The sequence below is a fragment of the Papio anubis genome, chromosome 13, assembly GCF_008728515.1.
Source record: "Papio anubis isolate 15944 chromosome 13, Panubis1.0, whole genome shotgun sequence".
NCBI classification, from domain to species: Eukaryota; Metazoa; Chordata; class Mammalia; order Primates; family Cercopithecidae; genus Papio; species Papio anubis.
The window spans coordinates 29245823-29271159 of NC_044988.1; the positions used below are offsets into that span (position 1 = coordinate 29245823).

At 41.1% G+C, this 25337-nt stretch overlaps 1 protein-coding gene across 1 annotated transcript in view; it reads left to right on the plus strand.

Moving 5' to 3' along the window:
• Positions 1 to 25337, plus strand: part of DOCK8 (dedicator of cytokinesis 8) — a 239907-nt gene that overhangs the window by 77258 nt on the left and 137312 nt on the right. Inside the window, exons 5-9 of the mRNA XM_031654757.1 lie at positions 7251 to 7374; positions 10655 to 10867; positions 15724 to 15809; positions 22337 to 22403; positions 24750 to 24899. Coding sequence (XP_031510617.1) covers positions 7251 to 7374; positions 10655 to 10867; positions 15724 to 15809; positions 22337 to 22403; positions 24750 to 24899 — 640 coding nt within the window. The remainder of the gene's footprint in view (positions 1 to 7250; positions 7375 to 10654; positions 10868 to 15723; positions 15810 to 22336; positions 22404 to 24749; positions 24900 to 25337) is intronic.

Below are 25337 nucleotides of genomic sequence, written 5' to 3' on the forward strand. Positions count from 1 at the left end.
GCACTTCTGGCATGAGTCATCTTTACATGCTTGCCAACCCTTGTCTTCTCCTCCCCAGCCAGGTTCACCCTTGCTGCCGTGAGGGAGCTTTGAGACTTTCTGAAGTTTTTAAATGGGGAAGTAGATGTTAAACCTAGTATGAGGAAGAGAGGGAAAGTTTGCTGTAGTTTCAAACACACAGTCATAGAAGATGCTGGTCTTAATGCTTTCCATAGCAAAAACCCTGAAGTCTTAAAGTGTGCATATTGTGAACTGAAGTTTTAACACTATTGTGTAACTAATTTGTTAATGCCCATTTGTCATTGACTGTGGGGTCCATCTGAAAAACTGACACAAACACTCTAACAAAATGGAAGACAGAAAAGAAAGCAAGCATCATTTGTGTACAATAGCCAAGGAACAATAGCCAAATAAATTTGATGGTCCCAAAAGTTAAGCCTCTTTTTTTTTTTTTTTTTTGAGACGGAGTCTCGCTCTGTCGCCCAGGCTGGAGTGCAGTGGCACGATCTCGGCTCACCACAAGCTCCGCCTCCCGGGTTCACGCCATTCTCCTGCCTCAGCCTCCGAGTACCTGGGACTACAGGCGCCCGCCACCTCGCCCGGCTAGTTTTCTGTATTTTTTTAGTAGAGACGGGGTTTCACCGTGTTAACCAGGATGGTCTCGATCTCTTGACCTCGTGATCCGCCCATCTCGGCCTCCCAAAGTGCTGGGATTACAGGCTTGAGCCACCGCGCCCGGCCTTTTAAGCCTCTTTTGAGGAGAAAATTTGATTTTAAATTAGGGCCAGGTGGGGTGGCTCATGCCCGTAATCCCAGCACTTTGGGAGGCAGAAGCGGGTGGATCGCCTGAGGTCAGGAGTTCGAGACCAGTCTGGCCAACATGGCAAAACCCTGACTTTACTAAAAATACAAAAATTAGCTGGGCATGGTGGTGCATGCCTGTGATCCCAGCTACTCGGGAGGCTGAGACAGTAGAATTGCTTGAACCCAGGAGGTGGAGGTTGCAGTGAGCCAAGAACGTGCCACTGTACTCCAGCCTGGGTGAAGGAGCCAGAGTCTGTCTCAAAAAAAAAAAAAAAAAAAGATTTTGACTTTTTTCAGATTAGTGCATGAACTTTTATTATAAAACTTCAAAGCTAGGGAAAATATCTTAGAATTCACCTCATGTTCATGCTTTACCCTATGAAGAAACAGAGGCACAGAGAGAAATAACTTGAGGATAATGGAAACGGGCACACGTCTGTAAGTGTGTGTGTGTGTGTGTGTGTGTGTGTGTGTCAGAGAGAAAGATGTTCCCTTGTAAGTAAACACTCTTGGAAATAGGTGCATTTTATTTTATTTTTTTTCTATTTATTTATTTTTTTTGAGACGGAGTCTTGCTCTGTCACCCAGGCTGGAGTGCTGTGGCTGGATCTCAGCTCACTGCAAGCTCCGCCTCCCAGGTTCCCACCATTCTCCTGCCTCAGCCTCCCGAGTAGCTGGGACTACAGGCGCCCGCCACCTGCCCGGCTAGTTTTTTTTTTTTTTGTATTTTTTAGTAGAGACAGGGTTTCACCGTGTTCGCCAGGATGGTCTCGATCTCCTGACCTCGTGATCCGCCCGTCTCGGCCTCCCAAAGTGCTGGGATTACAGGCTTGAGCCACCGCGCCCGGCCAATAGGTGCATTTTATTATAAGATAAAAAGTAACACTAAAGCTGATATAGTTCTGGTTGCTAAGCCTCACACACAAAAGGTCTTTAGGTAGCTGCTTCCTGAGTTTTATTTCTGTGGCCCAAAAATTCTCTTTGTAAACCTTCGTGTCATGTCATACTAAACCTTTGACATCAATACCCTTTAAAATATACAGGTCCTTTAAAAAAAAGACAAAGGGCAAATACCAATGTGGGAAACTTGAATTTTAATTGTTTGTTTCAATGTTAGAATGAATTAATGTTAGATAAATTCTTTGGTAATTTTTCCCCCTAAAATTGGATTTTTCAAGAAACATCACTGGTTTGATATATTGTTATGTGGGATAGCATAATTTTAGGGGATAACTTAATATCTGCATTTATTTGTCACTGCTTTGAGTTGGTTTTTGTCCCCTGACCCCCAGCCGGGATGTTAGATCACACAGATTTTTTTTTTCTTTGAGCCATTAGGGAGAGTCCAAAACAGTCACTTTATGCAGTAGGAAAGCTTGCCCAGTCAGCACACACAGATATGTTGTTGCCTGATTTATATTTGTGAGAGTAACTTTTAAGAAGCTAGCAAGTTTATGAAATGCATGTGAGAATTTCTCTCAAATAACCCTGTTAATGGACAGTCCAGCAATCCTCCCATCTCACCCTCCCATGTAGCTGAGACTACAGGCAGGTGGCACCATACTCAGCTAATTTTTTGTGTTTTTAATAGATATGTGGCTTCACCATGTCACCCAGGCTGGTCTCAAACTCCTGGGCTCAAGCCGTCTTCCCACCTTGGCCTCCCAGAGTGCTGGGATTACAGGTGTGAGCCACTGCACCCAGCCTGTATATTTTTCTTGAAATCCTTTTTGAATGTTTAGTCTTGTTTTCTTATTCAGAGTACACCTTGTTCATTATTTATTTATTTTTCATTTCCCCAATTTAGCCTGCTTTCCACCCAGCCCTAGCAACATAGGTTTGGGTCAGAGAAATTCAAGTGGCCAGGGGACACTAAAGATGGCCCGTTATGGTAGGCCTTGAGTTGAATTAGTCACCAAGCTAGTCTTATCTCTTTTCTAGGCCTAATTCTTGCCTTTTTTTTTTTTTTTGGCTCAAAACAAATTGTTTGTCTTTAGAACACAATAAAATCCAGGGAGAGTGTCCTGTTCTTCCTACAGACGTCACTGGGACATCTTATTCTTTAATTAATTCAGTCAACTGAAATTGGTCAAATACCTGCTCTCTGTGCCAGAGTTACAAACTTTGTATTTCTATAATTGCTAGTAGCTGTCTTACATTTCTTATTTTATCTATCTGGCATGTGATATGCCTAATACCTTCCATTATCACCTCATGTCCCTTTACCAGCTTGGTAGTTTTTCTGTTAGTTCAGGAAATCAAACAAAATGGTGTGTGACCTGGAGGAACTAGAAAAACAAGAGCAAACCAACCCTAAAGCCAGCAGAAGAAAAGAAATAACCAAAATCAGAGCTGAAAAAAAATTGAGACGTGAAAATCCATACAAAAGATCAATGAAACCAAAAGTTTGTTATTCAAAAAAAAAAAAAAAAAAGACAAGGTTGATAGACCACTAACTAGATTAATAAAGAAAACAAGAGAGAAGATCGATCCAAATAAGCGCAATCAGAAATGACAAAAATGACACTACAACTGATGCCTCTGAAATATAAAAAATCCTCAGAGACTGTTACAAATACCGCTATGCACACAAACTAGAAAACCTAGAAGAAATGGATAGATACCTGGAAACACATAAGCCCCATAAGATTGAAGCAGGAAGAAATTGAAATCTTGAACAGACCAATAATGAGTTCTGAAATTGAATCAGTAATACAAAACCCACCCCAAAAAGCCCTTGATCAAATGGATTCACAGCCAAATTATACCAGACATATAAAGAAGAACTAGTACCAATCCTACTGAAATTATTTCAAAAATTCAAGGAGGAAGGACCCCTCCCTAACCCGTTCTACAAAGCCAGCATCATTCTGATACCAAAACCTGGCAGAGACACAGCAGAAAAGAAAACTTTAGGCCAATATCCCTGATAAACATTGACACAAAAATCCTCAACAAGACACTAGCAAACCAAATCCAGTAGCACACTGAAAAGTTAATTCATCACAATCAAGTAGGCTTTATTCCTGGGATGCGAGGTTGATTCACCATACACAAATCAATAAATGAAACTCATCACATAAACAGAATTAAAAACAAAAACCACAGGATAATCTCAATAGACACAGAAAAGGCTTTTAACAAAATTCAACATCTCTTCATGTTAAAAACCCTCAACAAATTAGGCATTGAGGGAACATACCTCAAAATAGTAAGAGCCATCTATTATTCAACTATCCACGGCCAACATCATACTGACTGGGCAAAAGCTGGAAGCATTTCTCTTGAGAACTGGAACAAGACAAGGATGCCTACTCCCACCACTTATATCAACATAGTACTGGAAGTGCTAGCCAGAGAAATCAGGCAAGAAAAAGAAATAAAAGACGTCCCATTAGGAAGAGAGGAAGTCAAACTAGCTCTGTCATAGTGCAGGCAATATAATTCTGTACCCAGAAAACACTGCAGACCCTGCTAAAAGGCCCCTAGAACTGACAAACAACTTCAGTAAAATTTCAGGAAACAAAATCAATGTACAAAAGTCATTAACATTTCCACACACCAATAATGTCTAAGTTGAGAGCCAAATCAAGAATGTAATTCCATTTATTCTTTTGAATAAAATACCTAGGAATACAGCTAATCAAGGAGGTGAAAGATCTCTACAATGAGAATTATGAAACACGCTGAAAGAGATCAGAGGTGACACAAACAAATGGACAAATATGCTCATGGATAGGAAGAATCAATATTATTAAAACGGCCATAGTGCCCAAAGAGATTTTTAGATTCACTGCTATTCCTACCTACCAACATCATTTTTTCACAGAATTTGAAAAAAAAAAAAAAACCTATTCCAAAATTCATGTGGAACCAAAAAACCTGAATAACCAAAGCAATCTTAAGCAAAAAGAACAAAGCCAGTGGCATCACACTATGTGACTTCATACTACACTACAAGGCTATGGTGACCAACACAGCATAGTCCAGGTACAAAAACAGACACATAGACCAATAGAACAAGTTAAAGAATCAGAAATAAAGCTGCACACCTACAGCCATCTGATCTTTGACAAAGTTGACAATAACAAGCCATGAGGAAAGGTCTCCCTATTCAATAAATGGTGCTGGAGTAACTGGCTAGTCATATACAGAAGACCAAAACTGGACCCCTCCCTTTAATCATATACAAACATTAACTCAAGATGGATTAAGGACTTAAATGTAAGACCTAAAATTACAAAAACCCTAGAGAAAAAAACTAGGAAATAGTATTCTGGACATTGGCCTTGGTAAAGAATTTATGAATAAGTCCCCAAAAGCAATTGTAACAAAAACAAAAATTGGCAAGTGGGACTTAATTAAACTAAAGAGCTTCTGCACACCAGAAGAAACTATCAACAGAGTAAACTGACAACCTACTGAATAGGAGAAAATATTCACAAACTGTAAATCTGAAGAATGTCTGATACCCAGAATCTATAAGGAACTTAAATAATTCAACAAGCAAAAACCAAACAACCCCATTTAAAAATGGGCAAAAGACATGAACAGATACTTCTCAAAAGAAGTCATACGTGTAGCCAACAAATACATGAAAAAATGCTCAGCATCACTAATCATTAGATAAACACAAATCAATACCACAATGTGATACCAACTCACACCAGTCAGAATGACTGTTATTGAAAAGTCAAAAAATACACTGGGCATGGTAGCTTATGCTTGTAATCCCAGCATTTTGGGAGGCTGAGGCAGGAGGATTATTTGAAACCAGGAGGTTGAGACCAGCCTATGCAATGTAGCAAGACGTGTCTCACAAAACATCAAAATAAATGAAACAAACCAAAAAAAACCAACAAAGAAAATTAGCTGGGTATGGTGGCATGTACCTATATTCCCACCTACTGGAAGGCTGAGGTGGGAAGATTGCTTGAGCCTAGGAATGCAAGGCAGCAATGAGCTATAATCACACCACTGCACTCCATCCTGGATAGCAGAACGAGACCCTCTCTCAAAAAAAAAAAAAAAAGGCAAAAATTAATATGTTGGAAATTAGTTCAGTCACTATGGAATGCATTGTGAAGATTTCTGAAAGAACTTAAAACAGAACTACCATTCAACCCAGCAATCCCACTCCTGGGTCTATACCCAAAGAAAAATAAATTGTTCTACAAAAAAGACACATGCACTTGTATGTTCATCACAGCACAATTCACAATAGCAAAGACATGGAATCAACCTAGATGCCCATCAACAGTGGACTAGATAAAGAAAATGTGGTACATATACACCATGGAATAGTACGCAGCCATAACAAAGAACAAAATCATGGGTTCCTTTTTTTTTTTTTTTTTTTGTAGCAACATGAATGCAGCTGGAGGCCATTATCCTAAATGAATTAACACAGGAACAGAAAACCAAATACCACATGTTCTTATTTATAAGCAGGAGCTAAACATTGGGTAAACACGGGCATAAAGATAACACGGTAGACACCGGAGACTACTAGAGAAGGGAGGATGGAAGCAGGCGTGGGTTAAAAAACTGCCTGTTGAGTACTCTGGTCACTACGTGGGTGATGTCAGCATCATTCATACATCAAGCCTAAGTGACATGCAGTTTACCCATGTAATGAATTTGCACATGTATCCCTTGAACCTAAAATAAAAGTCAGAAAAAAATAAAAGATAAGATATTCCTTATCCTCAACAAAAATTAAAATGGCACGTGTTTATGCACTTGACTTTGCAGCATGTTTTCCAAAGATGTCTTTGAGTCATAAAAATGGGAAATACACATGTTGGTTTCTCTCGTCATCACTTGACAACTTATATGCTTTACCTTTCTTATGATGGTCTCATTTCTTCAGTGACAGGACTAGACATTCTATTTTAAACTCTGTCCAGAGCTGCATATTATTCAACACAATTTTAACAGAGTTCATAGAGCAGAGATTGAGGATGTTTGCAAAGATAAATCATTTATTTTTATTTTTTCGTAACCATGTCCCGCCTATTTTATTCATTATTAAGAACATTGATGTGAAGATGAAATGGTTTTCTCTATTTTTATCTTCAAACGATCTCTATTTGCAGCTTCTGCACATTGCTACACCCAGCCACTTACACTAGGGTCATAGTTTAGCTTCAGCTCGGAGCCAAATGCCCCACAGCTGAAATGACCACACCTCCGAAGTGGCATTTTCCCAGGCCATGCCTCCCTTTAATAATGAGCCAGCCGGGGGGTAAGTTTGTATCTCGTTACAACAGAGCCTTGTATTAGGCCTGGTGCATAATTAAATGTGAGGAATTATAATCGCTTCCCTCTTTGAAAACTCTCTCAGCACCATGTCTACACTTAAGCCATTACTTTTATTTTTAATCTAATGGTTTGCCTCTCTCTCTCCCTCTTTCTCTCTCCAAATTAAATATCAACCATAAAAGGAACCAAGGAAGTCCAGAAATTTGTGGCTTTAAAAAGACTGGATCTCGAAAAGATTTTCACAAGACACTTCCAAAACAGACGTTTGAGTCGGAAACCTTGGAGTGCAGTGAACCCGCTGCTCAGGTATTTCCTATCAACAAACACGGTTACCAGGTTACTGGACTCTTCTGCCCAGGGCATGCTGTCAATTTTACAAACTCGAATAAAGGATAGACACACAGAAAGTTTGAGTAGGAGGAACTTTACCATCTGAGTCAGTGATATATTTTTTTCAAATTTATTTGTAGCTACAGAAATTGGTGTTCAAATGAAAACCCAGAAACCTAATGATTAACATAGAAAAAAGTGGAAAAGTTCTAATTGGGGGACAGAGACACCTTGGGCCCATCCCTAGAACAATTCCTGCAGAGACTCTTGGTGCCCCTAAGGCAAACTACAGAGTAATGAAAAGCTCCATGCTGAGACCAGAATACTGCATTCTCCTAGTGATTCTACCATGTGCTAACTCTCTAACTTCAGGCAGGATAATTAAACTTACTGGGCTTCAGTTTCCTCTCCTGGGAAACAAGGATGATAATACTAACTCATGAGGTTATTTGAGTATTAAATGAGTTAATATCCATAAAGAATTAGAATAATGCCAAGTACACTTAGTGCCTAGTAAATGCTGGCCACTGTTATTGTTGTTGTCATTATTCTTTTTTTTTTTTTTTGAGACAGAGTCTCGCTCTGTCACCCAGACTGGAGTGCAGTGGTGCCATCTAGGCTCACTGCAAGCTCCGCCTCCTGGGTTCACGCCATTTTCCTGCCTCAGCCTCCCGAGTAGCTGGGACTACAGGCGCCTGCCGCCACGCCCGGCTAATTTCTTTTTGTATTTTTAGTAGAGATGGGGTCGATCTCCTGACCTGGTGATCCACCCATCTCAGTCTACAAAAGTGCTGGTATTACAGGTGTGAGCCACTGTGCCCAGTTGGTTGTCATTATTCTTATAAAGTGATTACAGTTTAAAATTCAAGTTAAAGTGTACATATTGTGAAATGAACTTTTAACACTATTCTGTAACTAATTTTTTAAATGCCTGGGGTCATTTGAAGATCTCCAGCAAACACTCTAACAAATAGAAGACAGAAAGAAATGAAGCCTTCATTTGCATAAAACAGCCAAAGAACAGTAGCCAAATAAATTTCATGTTTCCAAAAGTTAAGCTCTATGCACCTATGTTCACAGCAGCATTATTCACAGTAGCCAAAAGGTAGAAGCAACCCAAGTGTCCATCCATAATGAATGGATAAACAAAACGTGGTTGCCAGGGGCTGGGGGAGGGAGGAGTGGGAAACTGTTGTTTAATGGGTAGAGTCTCCTATCTATTTGTGAATGAATGAATTAATTAATTAATGAGACAGGGTCTCACTTTGTCACCCAGGCTGGATTGCAGAAGAAGTCATCGTGGCCGGTCGTGGTGGCTTATGCCTGTAATCTCAGCACTTTGGGAGGCCAAGGCAGGTGGATCACTTGAGGTCAGGAGTTCAAGACCAGCCTGGCCAACATGGTGAAACCCCGTCTCTACTAAAAATACAAAATTAGCCAGGCGTGGTGGCACGTGCCTGTAATCCCAGCTACTCAGGAGGCTGAGGCAGGAGAATCACTTGAACCCGGGAGGTAGAGGCAGCAGTGAGCTAAGATTGTGCCATTGCACTCCAGCCTAGCCAAAAAGAGTAAAACTCCATCTAAAAAAAGAATAAAAAATTCAATCTTTCCTGTTAGCTTTATTAAATATACTTTAACTTTAGAAGCACAATAATTAGAACTGGCCAAACTTTAAAAAAATTTTTCACAAAGAAATTAGTAACTTGTAAGGTCATTTATAATCTTTTTCTCTGTTGATTTTTACAGTTTTAAAAAGTTAATACATTAATGTATTTATTTACTTATTTTTTGAGATGGAGTCTCGCCCTTGTTACCGAGGCTGGAGTGCAGTGGCACAATCTCAGCTCATTGCAACCTCTGCCTCCCAGGTTCAAGTGATTCTCCTGCCTCAGCCTCCCAAGCAGCTGGGGTTACAGGCACCAGCCACCACGCCCAGCTAATTGTTTTGTATTTTTAGTAGAGATGGGGTTTCACCATGTTGGCCAGGCTGGTCTTGAACTCCTGACCTCAGGTGATCCACCCACCTCGGCCTCCCAAAGTGCTGGGATTACAGGCATGAGCCCAATATTTTAAAAATAGTACATTATTACAGAAGCTAGATGTGAACTTTAAATTATTATCAGAAAATTAGTGTGCCTGACAGATTCTATGGTTGTCTGGGCCTGTGACATTCACACCTTTGTGATGTTCATCCCTGACTGTGGGTGGGACCTGGGACTTGCTTCTATCAAAACAATATGGCAAAGCATGATAGGATGTCACTTGTGATCATATTGTAGCAGCCAAAATGGATTAAAGACTTAAATGGGGCCAGGCACAGTGGCTCACCCCTGTAATCCCAGCACTTTGGGAGGTTGACAGGGGCAGATCACCTAAGGTCAGGAATTTGAGACCAGCCTGGCCAATATGGTGAAACCCCATCTCTACTAAAAATACAAAAATTAGCCGGATGTGGTGGTTGATGCCTGTCATCCCAGCTACTAGGGAGGCTGATGCAGGAGAATCACTTGAACCCAGGAGGCGGAGGTTGCAGTGAGCTGAGATGGCACCATAGCACTCAAGCCTAGGTGTTGCGGCAAGACTCGGTTTAAAAAAAAAAAAAAATGGTAATCATACCTCACTGCAGCCTTGAACTCCTGGGCGGGGTTCAAGCAGTCTTCCTACCTAAACCTCCCAAGTAGCTAAGACTGTGGGTGCACACCACCATGCCTGGCTAAGTTTTGCCGTTTTTTTTTTTTTAGGGACTGAGTCTCATTGTGTTGCCCAGGCTAGTCTTGAACTCCTGGCCTCAAGCAATCCTCCCACCTTGTCTGCCCAAAGTACTGGGATTAAAGGCATAAACCACTGCACCTGGCCCAATCTCCTTTTTGTTACACCTTCCTCCAGTTCTGTTTTGCTCTAGTGTGAGACATGAGCATGGTTCATTAAGAGGCTTGGCCCCCCAGCCCCAGGAAAGAACAAGCCAACAACCAATAGGAATGTAGAGCTGTTTTTAGTCCTTTCCTCAGGACTGGTTTGTCTGCATATGACGAGTAACTACCTGCTTCAGGTGAGAAGGAGACATTTAATTTTAGAATAGTCCAGCCAGGGAGCTAAGATGTCATTCTTCTCAAATCCCCAGTTTCTTCAGAAGACTCGAGGCCTGGCTGAGATTCTGTAGTCCCAAATTGGAGCAGTCTTGAGACATCCAAGATTCTTCAGTTCTCATTTTAGACTCGCTGTCTCTCTCACAAAGACCCACTGTTTTCTCTCACAGGCAGGCCCCCGCCACTTAAACGTGCTGTGCGATGTGTCTGGGAAAGGCCCCGTCACTGCCTGTGACTTTGACCTCCGTAGCCTGCAGCCTGACAAGCGGCTAGAAAACCTCCTGGAGCAAGTGAGTGCCGAGGACTTTGAGAAGCAGAACGAGGAGGCCCGGAGGACCAATCGGCAGGCCGAGCTCTTTGCCCTTTACCCGTCAGTGGACGAGGTGGGTGCCGCTGTCTCCACACTGGAGAATCTCAGTGAAGACTCTGAGAGTCATGTGGACAATTGTGTTGTTCATTATTACTGTACAACAGCCCATGGTATCAGGGCTCACTTGTATGATTTCTGGAGCCTTGCTTTTCACTCAGGCAAGCCTGTGTGTCGTAGTAGAGCCAATATTGATGATCGTGCAGATGGGATTCTGATAATAATAACAACTGGAATTTTCATAGCACTTTACAAAATATGTTCACTAAGAGCATCTCATTTAATCCCTGAACGTTTCAAGAGTCTACACGTAGTAATCATACCCAGCAAGTCAAACCATCCTATTATTTGAGGGTATGTGGCCACTAATCCATTGAGACATACGTTACTTAAACTTTGATGTTCTTTAACACTTTGCTACTTTCTTTTTAATGATCTCTATGAGCAACCAGAGAGACCTGCTTTGAAAACATTTCAAGCTAAGATAATCACAGTCCATGCTCCCAATGTGTAGGACTTTGGGATCTTGATTGTGTACTTCTTCATTTATTGGAGCTGACCGACAACAATAGGATAATGTGGACTTTGCCTGTGGTCACTGCCTGGGGCACTTTGGATGCAATGAGAGGTGACCATTATTGAAGCTTTGTGTCTGTCTGAACTCCTCGTACTGTATAGAAGGCTCTCTGTTTTCCCCTCTGCATGTGAGGTTATCTCCGATTCTGGGTCTTGGCAGAACAGATTACTGCTATATCTCTGCTGTCCAAATTGTATTAAAAGTTCAGTTGCAAGAAATAGATTTGAGGAAACGTTGCATAAAAGATATTCTATCTATCCATGCCTCTAAATATTTGAAATTCGATCGTTGGATTAAGCAAGGCAATCAGAGAGCCTGATACCCCCACCCTTCTGGATTGTGTTTGCTAACCTGCCCTTCAGTGAGCTCACCACTGGTCAGCAAGGAGGACAATAAAGGAAACAGCAGTCGTGAGGTAGGATATCATGTCCACATGGAAATACTATTGTTGACATTGACCTACTCACCATCTAGCACCTTCCTCTTTGACGATCTAAAGGATAATTAGCCTTCAAGTCTTCAGAGAAAGAAGCGCGCTTCTGCTGAGATAATACGAACACTTACAGATTGTGCTCATTTTGTAACTAACTCTCTTAAATTCTTTACTTCGAGCAAATTTCTGTCCACCTTCACCAAACGTGGCAGCTTGCTGATTGGTGTCCTGAATTTACTCCAGCTTTCTTTTCTTATCCTGATTTTCTAAGCACCTTGGTTTCCTCATCTATTTTTATTTTATTTGCAGTTTTTGTCAGCAGCCCCAAATGCTCTTCTGAATGAGGCAAATTATAAAAATAAATTATCCCACTTATATATAGAATCTAAAAAAGTGGATCTCATAGAAACAGAGTAGAAAGGTGGTTACCAGGGGCTGTGGGGAGAGGGAGAGGTGTTTCTCAAAGGCTGCAAAGTCTCAGACTGGAGGAATATGTTTTAGTGACCTGTTGCACTGCGTAGTGACCAGAGTTAATAATAATGTGTATTTCAAAACTGCTTTTAAGAAAGATTTTTAATGTTTCATCACACACACACAAAAGGTAAGTTGGTGAGGTGATAGATAACGTTAATTAGCTTGATTTAATCTTTCTGCAATGTATACAAACATCAAAACATTACTTGATTTAATCTTTATACAATGTATACATAGATCAAACCATTACACTGTACCCCATAGCTGTAGACAATTACTATTTGTCAATTAAAAAAATAAATTAATAAAGTATGAATAATGTGAACAATATCATCATCTCCATTCCTCACATTAGAAAGCAAGCATTAGGCTGAAGAACTTTTTCAAGATTCAACAGATAAATTAAATTATAAAATGGGGCCCTAACTTGTTAACTACAAAGTTCATGTTCCCTTGTTTATGTATCTACATACATATGACTATCTGGTATGTTAGCACACATAACTGAAATCTAAAGATGATATTTTTAAATATCATGTAACTTTTTAGTTTCCATCTACAACATTAAGACTTTTTACCAGATTTGTCAAGATATGTTATATCAGACTGATTTGGCCTCTGCTTTCCTCCCTCTTCTTCTCATTTCTGTGATGGAGATGCCAACATGTAATAGAGGGATCCAAAGCGGATGCCAGAAGAGAGAGAACAATTAGAGGATGCAGAGAATATGTCCAGTGAGACATTTGCTTGTCAATGTCTCCCTGGTGGTATTAGGTGGGAGAATGTTCCATCTGAACTGATTAAAATAATGAAACATAGCCTGGTTTTAGAGGAACTTTGTTTTATGATCTTTGAAACAATGCAGATACTCCATTGGGACTGAAAGTTATAATCTAGTAGCAGGCCTAATGGGGCCTAATTTTATTGAGTAGAGAGAAGTGATTTGTAATGAGTGTACCAGTTATTTGTAAATTGGCATGTCTAAAATGCTTGAGGACCTCTATACCAGCCCTTTAATATTTTGAAGCTGTTGTCACAGAAATTGCATTTGTACTTATAATTTGCACTTTCTCCAAAGAAAGTTCTGTGGAAGAAAGTTCTACCTACTCTGACATGATTACAAATGCTGGTTTTTTTGATGACATAATCAGATTTTTAAATATTATCATTACTTGATTTCCCTGTAAGGAAAGTTAGAAGAGAGGTAAACTAGTATATCCAAGTTATGGCAGAGTCTACAGGAGAAGCAAAAGTTGGTCTTAACCACCAAGCTTCTATAAGGGAAGTTCTTCCCCTAATTCATTCGGATTCTACAAAAGGTGGTGATTCTACAAAAGGCATTCTATGTCAATCCCTAAGAAAGATTCCACTAATACTCCAAATCATAGAAAAGTTTGCTGAGGCTCTTGGTTACAAGTGACAGAACCCAACTAAAACCAATTCAGAAAAAATGTTGGGGGAGTACTTCTTGGCTCAACTAAGGAAATCACAGGGAGGCAAATGTGAAGTTGACCTCCAGACCGTTGGGACAGTAAATGAAAGAATATAATCTCTCTCATACCGTCTCTTTCTCTCTCATTATCTCGTTCATTCCCTTCATTTATACATATCTTTAGGATGATGAAAACAAGAGGTAGCCATTAATGTTTCACATTTCCACTTTCTGCTTGCTTGGGAATTAGCTCCCATTTCAGTTAGCTATAAAGCCTGAAGAAATTCATATAGCTTAGAAGAGACTTAGGAAATACATCATCCAAATGTCATATGGGGACCTTGTTTGGATCTTGATTTAACAAAACAACAGTAAAACAAATTGAGACAGGGAAATTTGAAACTGACAAAAATTATTTAGTGGCAATAAGAAATTATTATTAATTTTTAGGCATAATAATGGGATTGCTATATGTTTTTAAAAGTCTTTAGCTTTTAAAGATATGTACTGAAATATTTATATATGTATATGGTCTCTGGGAAGTTGCTTCTAAGTAATCCAGTATTGAGCTAGAAAGGTAGTAAGTAGGTAAATAGATGAAACCAGAATGCCCATGAATTAAACTTGTCGAAGCTAGGTGATGGGTGAATGGTGATTCATTGCATTACTCTCTCAACTTTTGTGTATGTTTAAAATTTTCCAAATGAAAATCTTTTTTAAAAGGATTTCAAAAATTAGAATCTAGACCAAAGGCAGTCCTAGAATTCCATGAGTGTCTCTACCTTCAGATTGTTTTCCAGTTAGGGAGATCATCCCTTTAGATATGCCTGTTCCAATGATCCTAAAAGGTCTAGATAGCCCTGAGCGAGTAGGCATCAAAACAATTTCTCCTCTGAAATAAACTCAGCCATTCCACCCAGCAACATGGCCAACCGTAACCACAAGGAATGGGGACCACAGGGAGAAGTTGGAGTAACGATGAGCTTACCACATTGATCATTCCACCAAAGTGAGTACACATTTACCAGGAAGGTGACTTTACTGCTATTTGCAAGAATGTTAGGCTTGCCGTGGGGTATTCAGTGGAAGGCTCCCAGGAAAAGACAGTGAGATGTGACCCTTTTCTTTGGACCCTTGCAATCGGCAGAGCACTCATCAGTGTTTGGAAAGCATACTGCAAGAGTGGGAATTACTGTTTTCAAGGATTTGCATTGCTTATTTTTGCATACATGAATATAATTAACATAGAACAATAGTTCAGATGCAGATATTAAAGTTACAATAGGGACTTGATATTTCTCTTTAAGTCTTCAGTTTCTGTGTGGCAAAATAAACAGGTAGAGAGCTCTTAATTTGTCATTACTAAATTTCATATACCTAGCACTTTAGCAAGCTCTAACTGCATAAGCCTGTCTAGAACTTGTCAATTCAACCCCAAGTCTCTATCATCTGTTTAAGAAAACAGTGAACTGAGAAAGTGAGTCTGTATTATAGGATCGATGGTTTACAGCCTTAAGTGAACCATTCTGACTCAGATTTCAAATCTGAAACTCACATACTTACTAGTAAAGCCCTTGACAGGATAAATATTCCAAATGTGTAACAAGAGTGGGCAAAAACCACACAAAAACATCAACAATAGGTATAAGATTTTGCAATGCCATCTGGTGGATGTTACTAAGCCATATCCATGTTCACATTTCCTTCCTTCCTGCTTCAGTCTCTTTGTCTTAAATGCTTGGGTTTCTAAAAGGAGAAACTGTTTGCTGTAAATTCTGACTTTGCGGTTGGGGGTTGGAAGACAAACTTTCTCATAAAAGGCAGAGTGTTAGGAAAAAAAAGCAAACCTAAATTAACTTGATCCGTGGAGGGTAGCCTTCCCTTCCCTGGGTTAACTCTAATTGGAACTCCTCGTGGAATTCACTAATGATTTCCTTATGATGTGATTAATAATAGGAGGATGCTGTGGAAATACGTCCAGTACCAGAATGTCCCAAGGAACACCTGGGCAACAGAATATTGGTCAAGTTGCTGACCTTGAAGTAAGTATCAACAAACACACTACCACTACTTTGAGATGTATCTTGCCTTTTACATACAGATGTTGTCTTTATTGTCAGAGCTTAAATCAGAAAGGAGCTCCCAAAATACTTTTATTTTATTTTATTTTATTTTATTTTATTTTATTTTTTGACACGGAGTCTCGCCCTGTCGCCCAGGCTGGAGTGCAGTGGCGCCATCTCGGCTCACTGCAAGCTCCGCCTCCCAGGTTCATGCCATTCTCCTGCCTCAGCCTCCCGGGTAGCTGGGACTACAGGCGCCCCCCACCACGCCTGGCTAATTTTTTGTATTTTTGGTAGAGACAGGATTTCACCGTGTTAGCCAGGATGGTGTCGATCTCCTGACCTCGTGATCTGCCCGCATCGGCCTCCCAACGTGCTGGGATTACAGGCGTGAGCCACCGCTCCCGGCCCAAAATACTTTTAACAGTGGGCAGCTGTGGAGTAGTAGAAAGGGCACCATTTGAGTCTATTCCTGGATTTTTTTTCTATCAACCTTTTGGCAGTCATTATTCCACAATAGAGAAGGCAAACACAAATGTCTACTAAAGTAGGCATGTATGGTAATTGAGTGAAATGACCTACATTAAGAAAAATAACACTTAAATCAGTGGTGTGCTGGAGGTGACTGTACTAACTCATGAGAGCTGACAGTGCACATCTCTTCCTAACCCTGTGTTCAGTGAAGTCACATTGGTAATTTTAATTTGGCCATGGTGAAAGTGTTTACAATGTAGAAATCAGTCAATGCTACACATTTGCACCACCCTCAGCACCCAGAGATTATTTGTTAAACATTTGCCAGTATGCCACTGTTGAAACACAATGATAAATGCAACTGAAACTCAGTCTTAGTGCCAGGGGACAATAGGGAGTGGTGGGGACTGTAGTAAACCATGTTAACGGGGCACTCACTACTGGCAACAAACTCTTGCCATCCAAATAAACAGGCCCATTTTTGTCAACTGTCTTTTCTATTTTTTCAAGAGAAGCTGAAAACCCAGATTTTTCTGCATAATATGCCGACTCCCTAAAGATTTTCTCATTCCCTTTAGAAACACCATATAATTAAAACACGACTACAGTCTGGTTTCATCTTGTAGGCCAATTATTTGCCACATCTACTTTAAAGCAGTTGCATCCAAACATTTCAATTGTATACTTTGATAGTTAAAAAAAAATCCTCTATAGACATGTATTAATTTTGTACTTTCATATTAACATATTATCTACATTATAAAACATATAACTGAGAAATTTTAAAGAGTGAACTTGATACATCTGAATCAATTCTAGTATTTTCTTCTTGCACTGCAATAGATTGTCTTGTGTACCCCCGGAGTGCCTCCATGCCTCTCTTCCTCTCTGCAAACTGCTATTTTCAAGAGTTAGTTCTTCCTCTTTGAATCCACAGATGAAAACTAAAAAGTTGTACATATATAACTAAGCAAAACTACAGAAGCGCAACATTTATTTATATGCTATTAGACAGGTCATCCATCTCTCAAAGTCACTTCATGGGTCCCTCCAGCAGCTCTGGTTTGCAGTGAGAAGGCATCTGGATTCTGGATGTAAGGCTGGGTTTCAACCCTGGGAACTTCCCTGGGATCTTGAGTTCTTCCCTATAAATGAAGTTGATAGACCTTATGGTCTCAAGGTTCCTACCTACCACAAACTTCTAAGATTGTAACGCATAGCCTCTGCCAGCTGCTTCTGCCTCAGAATACAAGCCAGCAAGTCTGCTCGCACAACTATGGATGGTCTCTTGATGCTATAGTCTCCTCCCGCTGGCCAGTTCTACCAGAGGGGCTTCAGGGCCTTTTGTACGGAGAAATGAGCAGCCCATAAACCAGCCGAGTATCAAGTAGTGGGCACAGAAAAGCAAGCTGTAGCCCTTGCAAACCAACCTGGAAGTGGGAGCTTCCTCGTTGTCTGGTCAGCAGGAGGACTGACTGGAAGTGGCTGTTCCCCTCTGCATTGTTTAGGAAGCCTTCGCTATTGTCTGAGGGACCCACCTGCCCCCACAGGATGCATCATCAGGCTACTTTTAGATGCAGTGACTATGTCATTTGAGATGGCAGGAATTCTCTATGGTGCTCATCACCAAGCGTTCTAGACCTCTCCAGTGAATAACAGGCAGCTGTTCTCACAGGTGGGAAAACACAGCCACTAAGAGAGATATGTGTGATTTTAAAAAAATTTTTAATGGAGGCCAACTGCAGTGACTCACACCTGTAATCCCAACACTTTGGGAGGCCAAAGTGGGATGATCGCTTGAGGCCAGGAGTTTGAGACCAGCCTGGGCAATATAGCGAGACCCCCCCTCTACCAAAAATTAATAGATGTGTTAATTTTTAGTCCTAGATACATTGGGAGGCTGAGGTGGGAGGATCGCTTGAGGCCAGGAGTTCAAGGCTGCAGTGAGCTATGATCATGCCACTGTATTCCAGCCTGAGTGACAGAGTAAGACCCTATCTCTAAAATTAAAAAAAAGAGGAGTCACTTGAATATCTCTTAATGAAAATTGTCAAGTACAGTTTCTAGTGATGTCCCCACAACTGCCAAAGAAGAAATTAAGTCAAATTGACATATTTGCCAAGTGCTCTTGGCCTGCTCATGTGTTTTAAATAGTATCCATACTAAAAAAGAGAAGAGATGGACCAAAAAGACAGCCCTAGGAATAACGACTTAGAGTAAACTAGATGAAAGAAAGAAACAAATTCTTATAGGTAAGCCTAGAATGTGACAGTATGAATAGTAAAAATATAAGGGTAATATTAATGGCAAATGTTTTCCCATTTACATTGATATGTAGGATTCTATTCATAATACTACATGTTTTAGCAGCTGAGGAATTTGTTTAAAGTTGTGGACATCTATAACTGTCTCTGTATTGCTTTTCAGAAATATAGAAACCCTCAAAGATACAGAAAGAATTGGCTCCTGCCAATTCTTCAAGTGTTTGTAACAGAAAAAAAAAAAAAAAAGAATGAAAATAAAGTATTCTTCTGTTTTGTATTTTAAGTGGAGAAATACTTTAAGATTTAACACCATCTTATGAAAAGTAATCTCAGCTCTTAGGAGTCTTCTTGATGGTGAAACTTTAACGTGCAGAAAATTTACCCAGGGAGTTTATTTTAAATGTGGATTTTGGAGGACCTCCCATAGCAGTCTCCTTCAAGAGATTCTGGTTGAGTAGGTCTCAGGTGGGATCAAGAAACCTGCATGCTGGCAAACTTCTTTTGCTTCAAAATTCTAGTTTCTGAGGACTACACTTGAAGAACAGACACTCACAGAAAAAGCCCAGGTTCTGTGATCAGAGATGGCTGGGCACAAAACCTGACCGTGCCGATTCCTAACTTTGAGGACTTTGGCAAGTTCCTTAATCCCTGGGAACCTTGGTGTCCTGGTGTATTAAATGCAGATAATATCTGCATTACACTGTAGTTGGGTAAAGAGGCTGATGTGTGGAAAGCACTTATTACAGCACAATTTTAAGTCTTTAATAAATGTTAATTCTCTTTTTCTTTCTCTGAACCACAGAGGACTTATCACTCAGTACCAACCTAAGTATATCACAGCAATATTCAGGCCCTTTGTGTAGTAGGGAGTACACAATTAACTATAGGTTGACCATGCCAGGCAGCAGCTGGTGAGCCTAGGCACAGGAAAGCCCCCAATTGGCCTAGTGCAGTGGCTCACACCTTTAATCCCAGTACTTTGGGAGGCTGAGGCAGGTGAGTCACCTGAGGTCAGGAGTTCGAGACCAGCCTGGACAACATGTGAGACCCCATCTCTACTAAAAATACAAAAATTAGCCGGGCGTGGTGGCGCATGCCTGTCGTCCCAGCTACTGGGGAGGCTGAGGCAGAAGAATTGCTTGAACCCGGGAGGCGGAGGTTGCAGTGAGCCGAGATCATGCCATTGCCCTCTACCCTGGGCAACAAGAGCAAAACTCTGTCTCAAAAAAAAAAAAAAAAAGAAAGCCCCCAATTAATGTGCAATTACCTAATAATAGAATAATCATAGAAGTCCTCAACACTGGGCTTTTGGGTGGTAAAATGTACATATCGTAAAATCTAACGCCTTTTTTTTTTTTTAATTTGAGATGGAGTCTCACTCTATTGCCCAGGCTGGAGTGCAATGGCACAATCTCGGCTCACTGCAACCTCCACCTCCCAGGTTCAAGTGAGTCTGCTGCCTCAGCCTCCTGAGTAGCTGGGATTACAGGCACTTGCCACCTTGCTTGGCTAATTTTTGTATGTTAGTAGAGACGGGGTTTCACCATGTTGGCCAGGCTGGTCTTGAACTCCTGACCTCATGATCTGCCTGCCTTGGCCTCCCAAAGTGCTGGGATTACAGGTGTGAGCCACCACACCTGGCCAAAATCTACCATCTTAACCATTTTTAAGGTACAGTTCAGTGGTGAGTACATTCACATTGTTCTGCAAACATCACCACCATCCATCTCCAGGAATTTTTCTCTTCCCAAACTGAAACTGTACCCATTAAACAATAACTCCTTATCTTCCCTACTCCCCAGCCCCTGGCAACTACCATTCTACTTTCTGCCTCTATGAGTTTTACTACTCTTGGTGCCTCATATAAGGGGAATCATAAAGTAACTGTTTTTTTGTGACTGGCTTCTTTTACTTATCATAATGTCCTCACATTCATCTATATTGTAGCATGTATCAGTAGCTCCTTCTTTTCTATGGCTAAATAATATTCCATTGTATGTGTGTAGCACATTTTGTTTTGGCCTCATATATGCATCTGTTCATGGACACATGGGTTTCTTCTACCTTTTGGCTATTGTGAAAAGCACTGTTACTCTGCATTGTTGTTAAGATACATTCACACACATCATCATACAGGATCCTCACAGCAGCCTGGAAAATGGAAAGGCAAGCATCCTTTCCTTATTTTGCAGAAAAATAAATGGAATTTGGAAAGGTAAGTAACCTGATTAGGATCGCAGAATTAGCAGGTGGTAGAAGAGTAACAGAGTCCAGGTCTCTGCCTGGGTGTCCTGTGAGTCTGCCATGATTCCAAATTGCCTCATTTCCAAAGGTGCCATTTGAGCAAATAACCCTTTCGTCTGTGCTCATACTCTGTCCAAATGTTATTCTAAAAAGTCCTTATTTGAGACAAAGCTGTCCATTGGTGAAGACATTCTCTCGCATGTACCTGGAGACAAAACATGGCTTTTTGACATGACGTCTGAGGTCATGGTGGACTGGGGCTCTCTGCAGGTAATCCAAGGCTATGGGACGTGAAGCTGAGAAACTTGGAAGACATTCGTCAGTGTTCCGTGTGCACCTGTGATGTCCACCAGGATACTAAAGGCGGATAATGTACCAGGATTGTGCTTTGGGATTCACCATTTCAAGGGGAATTGGCAATTAGGGCCAATATGAGGCTCCTCTTTCTAGTTCTCCTGGGGTCCAGGCACCTCAGTGTTTATCTGCTGTGCTCAATCCCCTCCCTGACCTCAACTCAGCAACTCCCCAGTAATGGAGGTAGGAAGGGCCAGACATTCATCCCCATCGAAACCCAGCCTTCTTCTGACTGTCCCACTACAACTCTGAGGAAAAGCGATTGAACTTTTCTTTTGCTGCTATCTGAAATCCCCATTCCTTAGAATTGAATAAAATATCCTTTAATTTCTTTTTATTTCAGTGGCTTTAGGGTACAAGTGATTTTTGGTTACACGGATGAATTGTATAGTGGTGAAGTTTGAGATTTTAGTGCACCCATCACCCAAGTAGTGTACATTGTACCCAGTATGTAGTTTTTTATCCCTCATCCCCCTCTACTATCCACCTTCTGAGTCTCCAAGGTCCATTATACCACTCTGTTTGCCTTGGCGTACTCGTAGCTTAGCTCCCACTAACACACGGCATTTGGTTTTCCCTTCCTGAGTTACTTCACTTAGAATAATGGCCTCCAGCTCCATCCAAGTTCCTGCAAAAGACATTATTTCATTCCTTTCTATGACTGAGTAGTATTCCACAGTGTATATATGCCACATTTTCTTTATCCACTCATTAGTTGATGGGCAATTAGGTTGGTTCCATATCTTTACACTTGTGAAACAGATACTATCCTAGCAATAAAATGTGAAATGTGAACAAGTCCATTACCTCAGACAGGAAGTCTACCCTCTGAAAACACAGTAGTTACAACGATAAGAAGATGAATCAGACTAAGGGTCCATTCAGCCCACTCTCTCTTGCAGCGCTGCCAAGAAGCAATTTTGGGAGACATCCCAAAAATATCCACCACGCTTTTGTAATGTCCACCATGATCTCAAATGATTAGGAATTTTTCACAAACCTCCCATATTTTCCATTAATATCCAAGTGTGATTCTCATATACTTGGAGTTTTCCAAATAGTTCTGGAAACTGCTCACATTTTAACCAGTTTATATAGCCAAGCATTTGTCAGAAAATTCAAAATTATGTAAGTTAAAGCCACATAGATTTTCTTCTCTTTCTATGATAGGTTTGAGATTGAAATTGAGCCTCTGTTTGCCAGCATTGCCCTCTACGATGTTAAAGAAAGGAAAAAGGTAAGAAAGCAAAGGAAAATCCATCCCTAAGGCACATATAATGTTTATGATTCTTTGGGTGTATGTTCTTAAATCTTCTTTGCTGCAAGAAGCTATCAGATTTGAAAGCAAATGATCTTTGATGGGTCCAGTTCTGTTGCCTTTGCAATTTTTCAAGCAGTGGTCTGAGAACATAATTTATGATCTTTGAAGAATTTTTGAGGGAAAGGCTACTGGAGGTGCTGGCCTGGTTGGAATAGAGAAAGAATGAAATAGTCAGTACATGGGGTTATGTATAGAACAAACCCATTTAAATACATTTTTAACGAGCTTGGATGTGCATGTAAAGCTTCCTCAGTTTGAGAGTTCTTTGCACTGTGAAATTGGCTTATCATGGCTGAAGGGCATCTTACATGGTAGAGGTCTCAATTTGTCACAGAGTTCAGACCTCACCAACTGTAGTATGCTTTTAATGAAAACAGTGACCAAGACCTCTCATGTGTTTTTAATGTTTAGTCATTTTGTGACTCCTGGAAGAGGACAGCAATAGCAAATCCAGAGTAGGATGGGCACTTCTGCCCTTCTTTACCCATAATCATTCTGTATTTAAGGAAACAGGTATCTCCTGCATAAATACTAATAATAACTGAGATTTGTGTTAGTTAGGATAGGTTAACTGCTAAAACAAGCAGAACCCCAAACTCAGTGGTTTAAAGCAGTAGTTCTCAAACTTGAGCATGCATCAGAATCCTCTGGCAGACTTGTTAAAACAGATTGCTGGGCCCCACCCACAGAGTTTCTGATTCAGTAAGTCCAGGTTGGACCTGAGAATCTGCATTTCTTACAGTCCCCTGGTGATGCTGAAGCTACTGGTCAGGGGACCACATTTTGAAAACCACTGGCTTATAAGCAAGAAGTTGCTGTCTTTGTTTCTTTAACCTTCCAGGGCAGGAGGAGGGAGCCCTCTGTTCCATGCAGCCATTCAGAAATGCAGGCTGGCAGTGGCTCCTCCATCTTCAGTATGTGCCCTCCCCAAATCACTCTTGTCACTGCCATTGCTGCCCCTGAAGAAGAGAAAAGAAGGATGGAGGAGGCCTGGAAGTTTGACACATTGCTTCTGCTCACAATTCATTGGAGAGAATTCAGTCACATGATCACCCCTCATTGCAAAGGAGGCTGGTAAATGTAGTCTCTGCCTGGGCAGCCGCTCCCCACTAAAACTCTCTTGGTGATGAAGGGGAGAACCCAACCATATAGTGGCTCTTAAGTAATATGACATTAAGAGAGCTAGGAGCACTGCTCACATCGTGTTCTTGCTCAGAATCTTCACTAACATTCACTGCCTACAACGTTAAGAACAAACTCTTCAGCTTGCATGCCAGGCTTTCTTCATCATGGCGTTCCTCTGCCTTCTCTCTGACCATAGTCTATGCAGAGTCAAGCTGGACCACTGTCTGTTAACTAAGCTTCCCCCAAGCGTTCAAGCCTCTGAGATATTTATCTGTGCTGTACTCTCTCCCTGGTGCATCGTCACCCCCCACCACTGCCTATCAGAATCTTCTAAGGCCCATCCATCTCCAGTGCTGCTTCCCTGAAAAGTTGTCCTTGTCACCCAACTGCAAATGTCCTGTCTCTCTCTGGAACTTCCACAATGCTTCTTTGTGTGCATGTGGTGACTTGTAGTTTGCTTTTACTGTAGTTAGTTATATGTTTGCATTTTCTCTCACTTTTTTTTTTTTTTTTTTTTTTTGAGTCAGGGTCTCACTCTGTTGCCCAGGCTGGCATGTAGTGGGGCCATCTCGGCTTACTGCAACCTCTGCCTCCCAGGTTCAAGCGACCCTTCCACCTCAGCCTCTGAAGTAGCTGGGACCACAGGCATGTGCCACCATGCTGGCTAGTTTTTGTATTTTTTATAGAGGCAGGATTTCACCATGTTGTTCAGGCCAGTCTTGAATTCATGAGCTCAAGCAATACGCCCGCCTTGGTTTCCCAAAGTGCTGGGATTACAGGTGTGAACCACCACACCTGGTCCTTCCTTCATTCTTAATTGTGAACTAATTGAGGGCAGAGGTCCTGCTCTTCTGTGGTGAAGTTAACTAGCACATCAGTGATACTCAGGAAAAACTGGTGGGTTAATAAACATTTAAATGTTTCAAGGAACATCTCTCAAATGGCTCCAAAATGCCTAGATATTGTGACAAAACATTCATCAGATTTATCCAGCAGCCACTTTCCTAAACCACGTCTATGATTATTACACTTACTCCTTCGGCAAAATTTCTCTGTGGTGTTTTTACTCCTTTTAACGTGTTTAAACCATGAATACAACAGATCTAATTTGTATTTCACTTTGCTGCTCATTTACAGATCTCAGAAAATTTTCACTGTGACCTGAACTCTGACCAGTTCAAAGGATTTCTGCGAGCTCACACACCTTCGGTGGCCGCATCAAGTCAGGCGAGATCTGCAGTCTTCTCCGTCACCTACCCGTCCTCAGACATCTACCTGGTAGTCAAGGTAGTTCAGCACGATCTGATTTGCCCAATCTGATGTTTTCATTGCTGCGTTGTTCTCAGCACATGTTTGGGGTGCACGAAACCTCAGAATGTGTCCACATATCCTCTGAGATTCGCTTTGTTTCCTCCTCAATTTACCCCTTTTCCCTTCCAAGTCAACTGTTTCAGATACTGGAAAGACTAGGTTTTGGAGTCATACTGACCTAGGTTTGAGTCCTGGCTTTACAACCTAGTAATTAAATGGCATTGGCAATTTCCTGGTCTTTCAGGGACAGATCTGAGTTTCCTCACCTGTGAAGTGACCTCAGTGGATAGTCATGACTACAGAATAAAGCTTGGCACATCTTGGGCACCCTTCTCCTAACTAAGGAGAGTTCCCTCGGTGACTTGGTGCAGAGAAGCTGCTGTGGAGAAAGGAACAAAATCTCTGGGCTAGAGT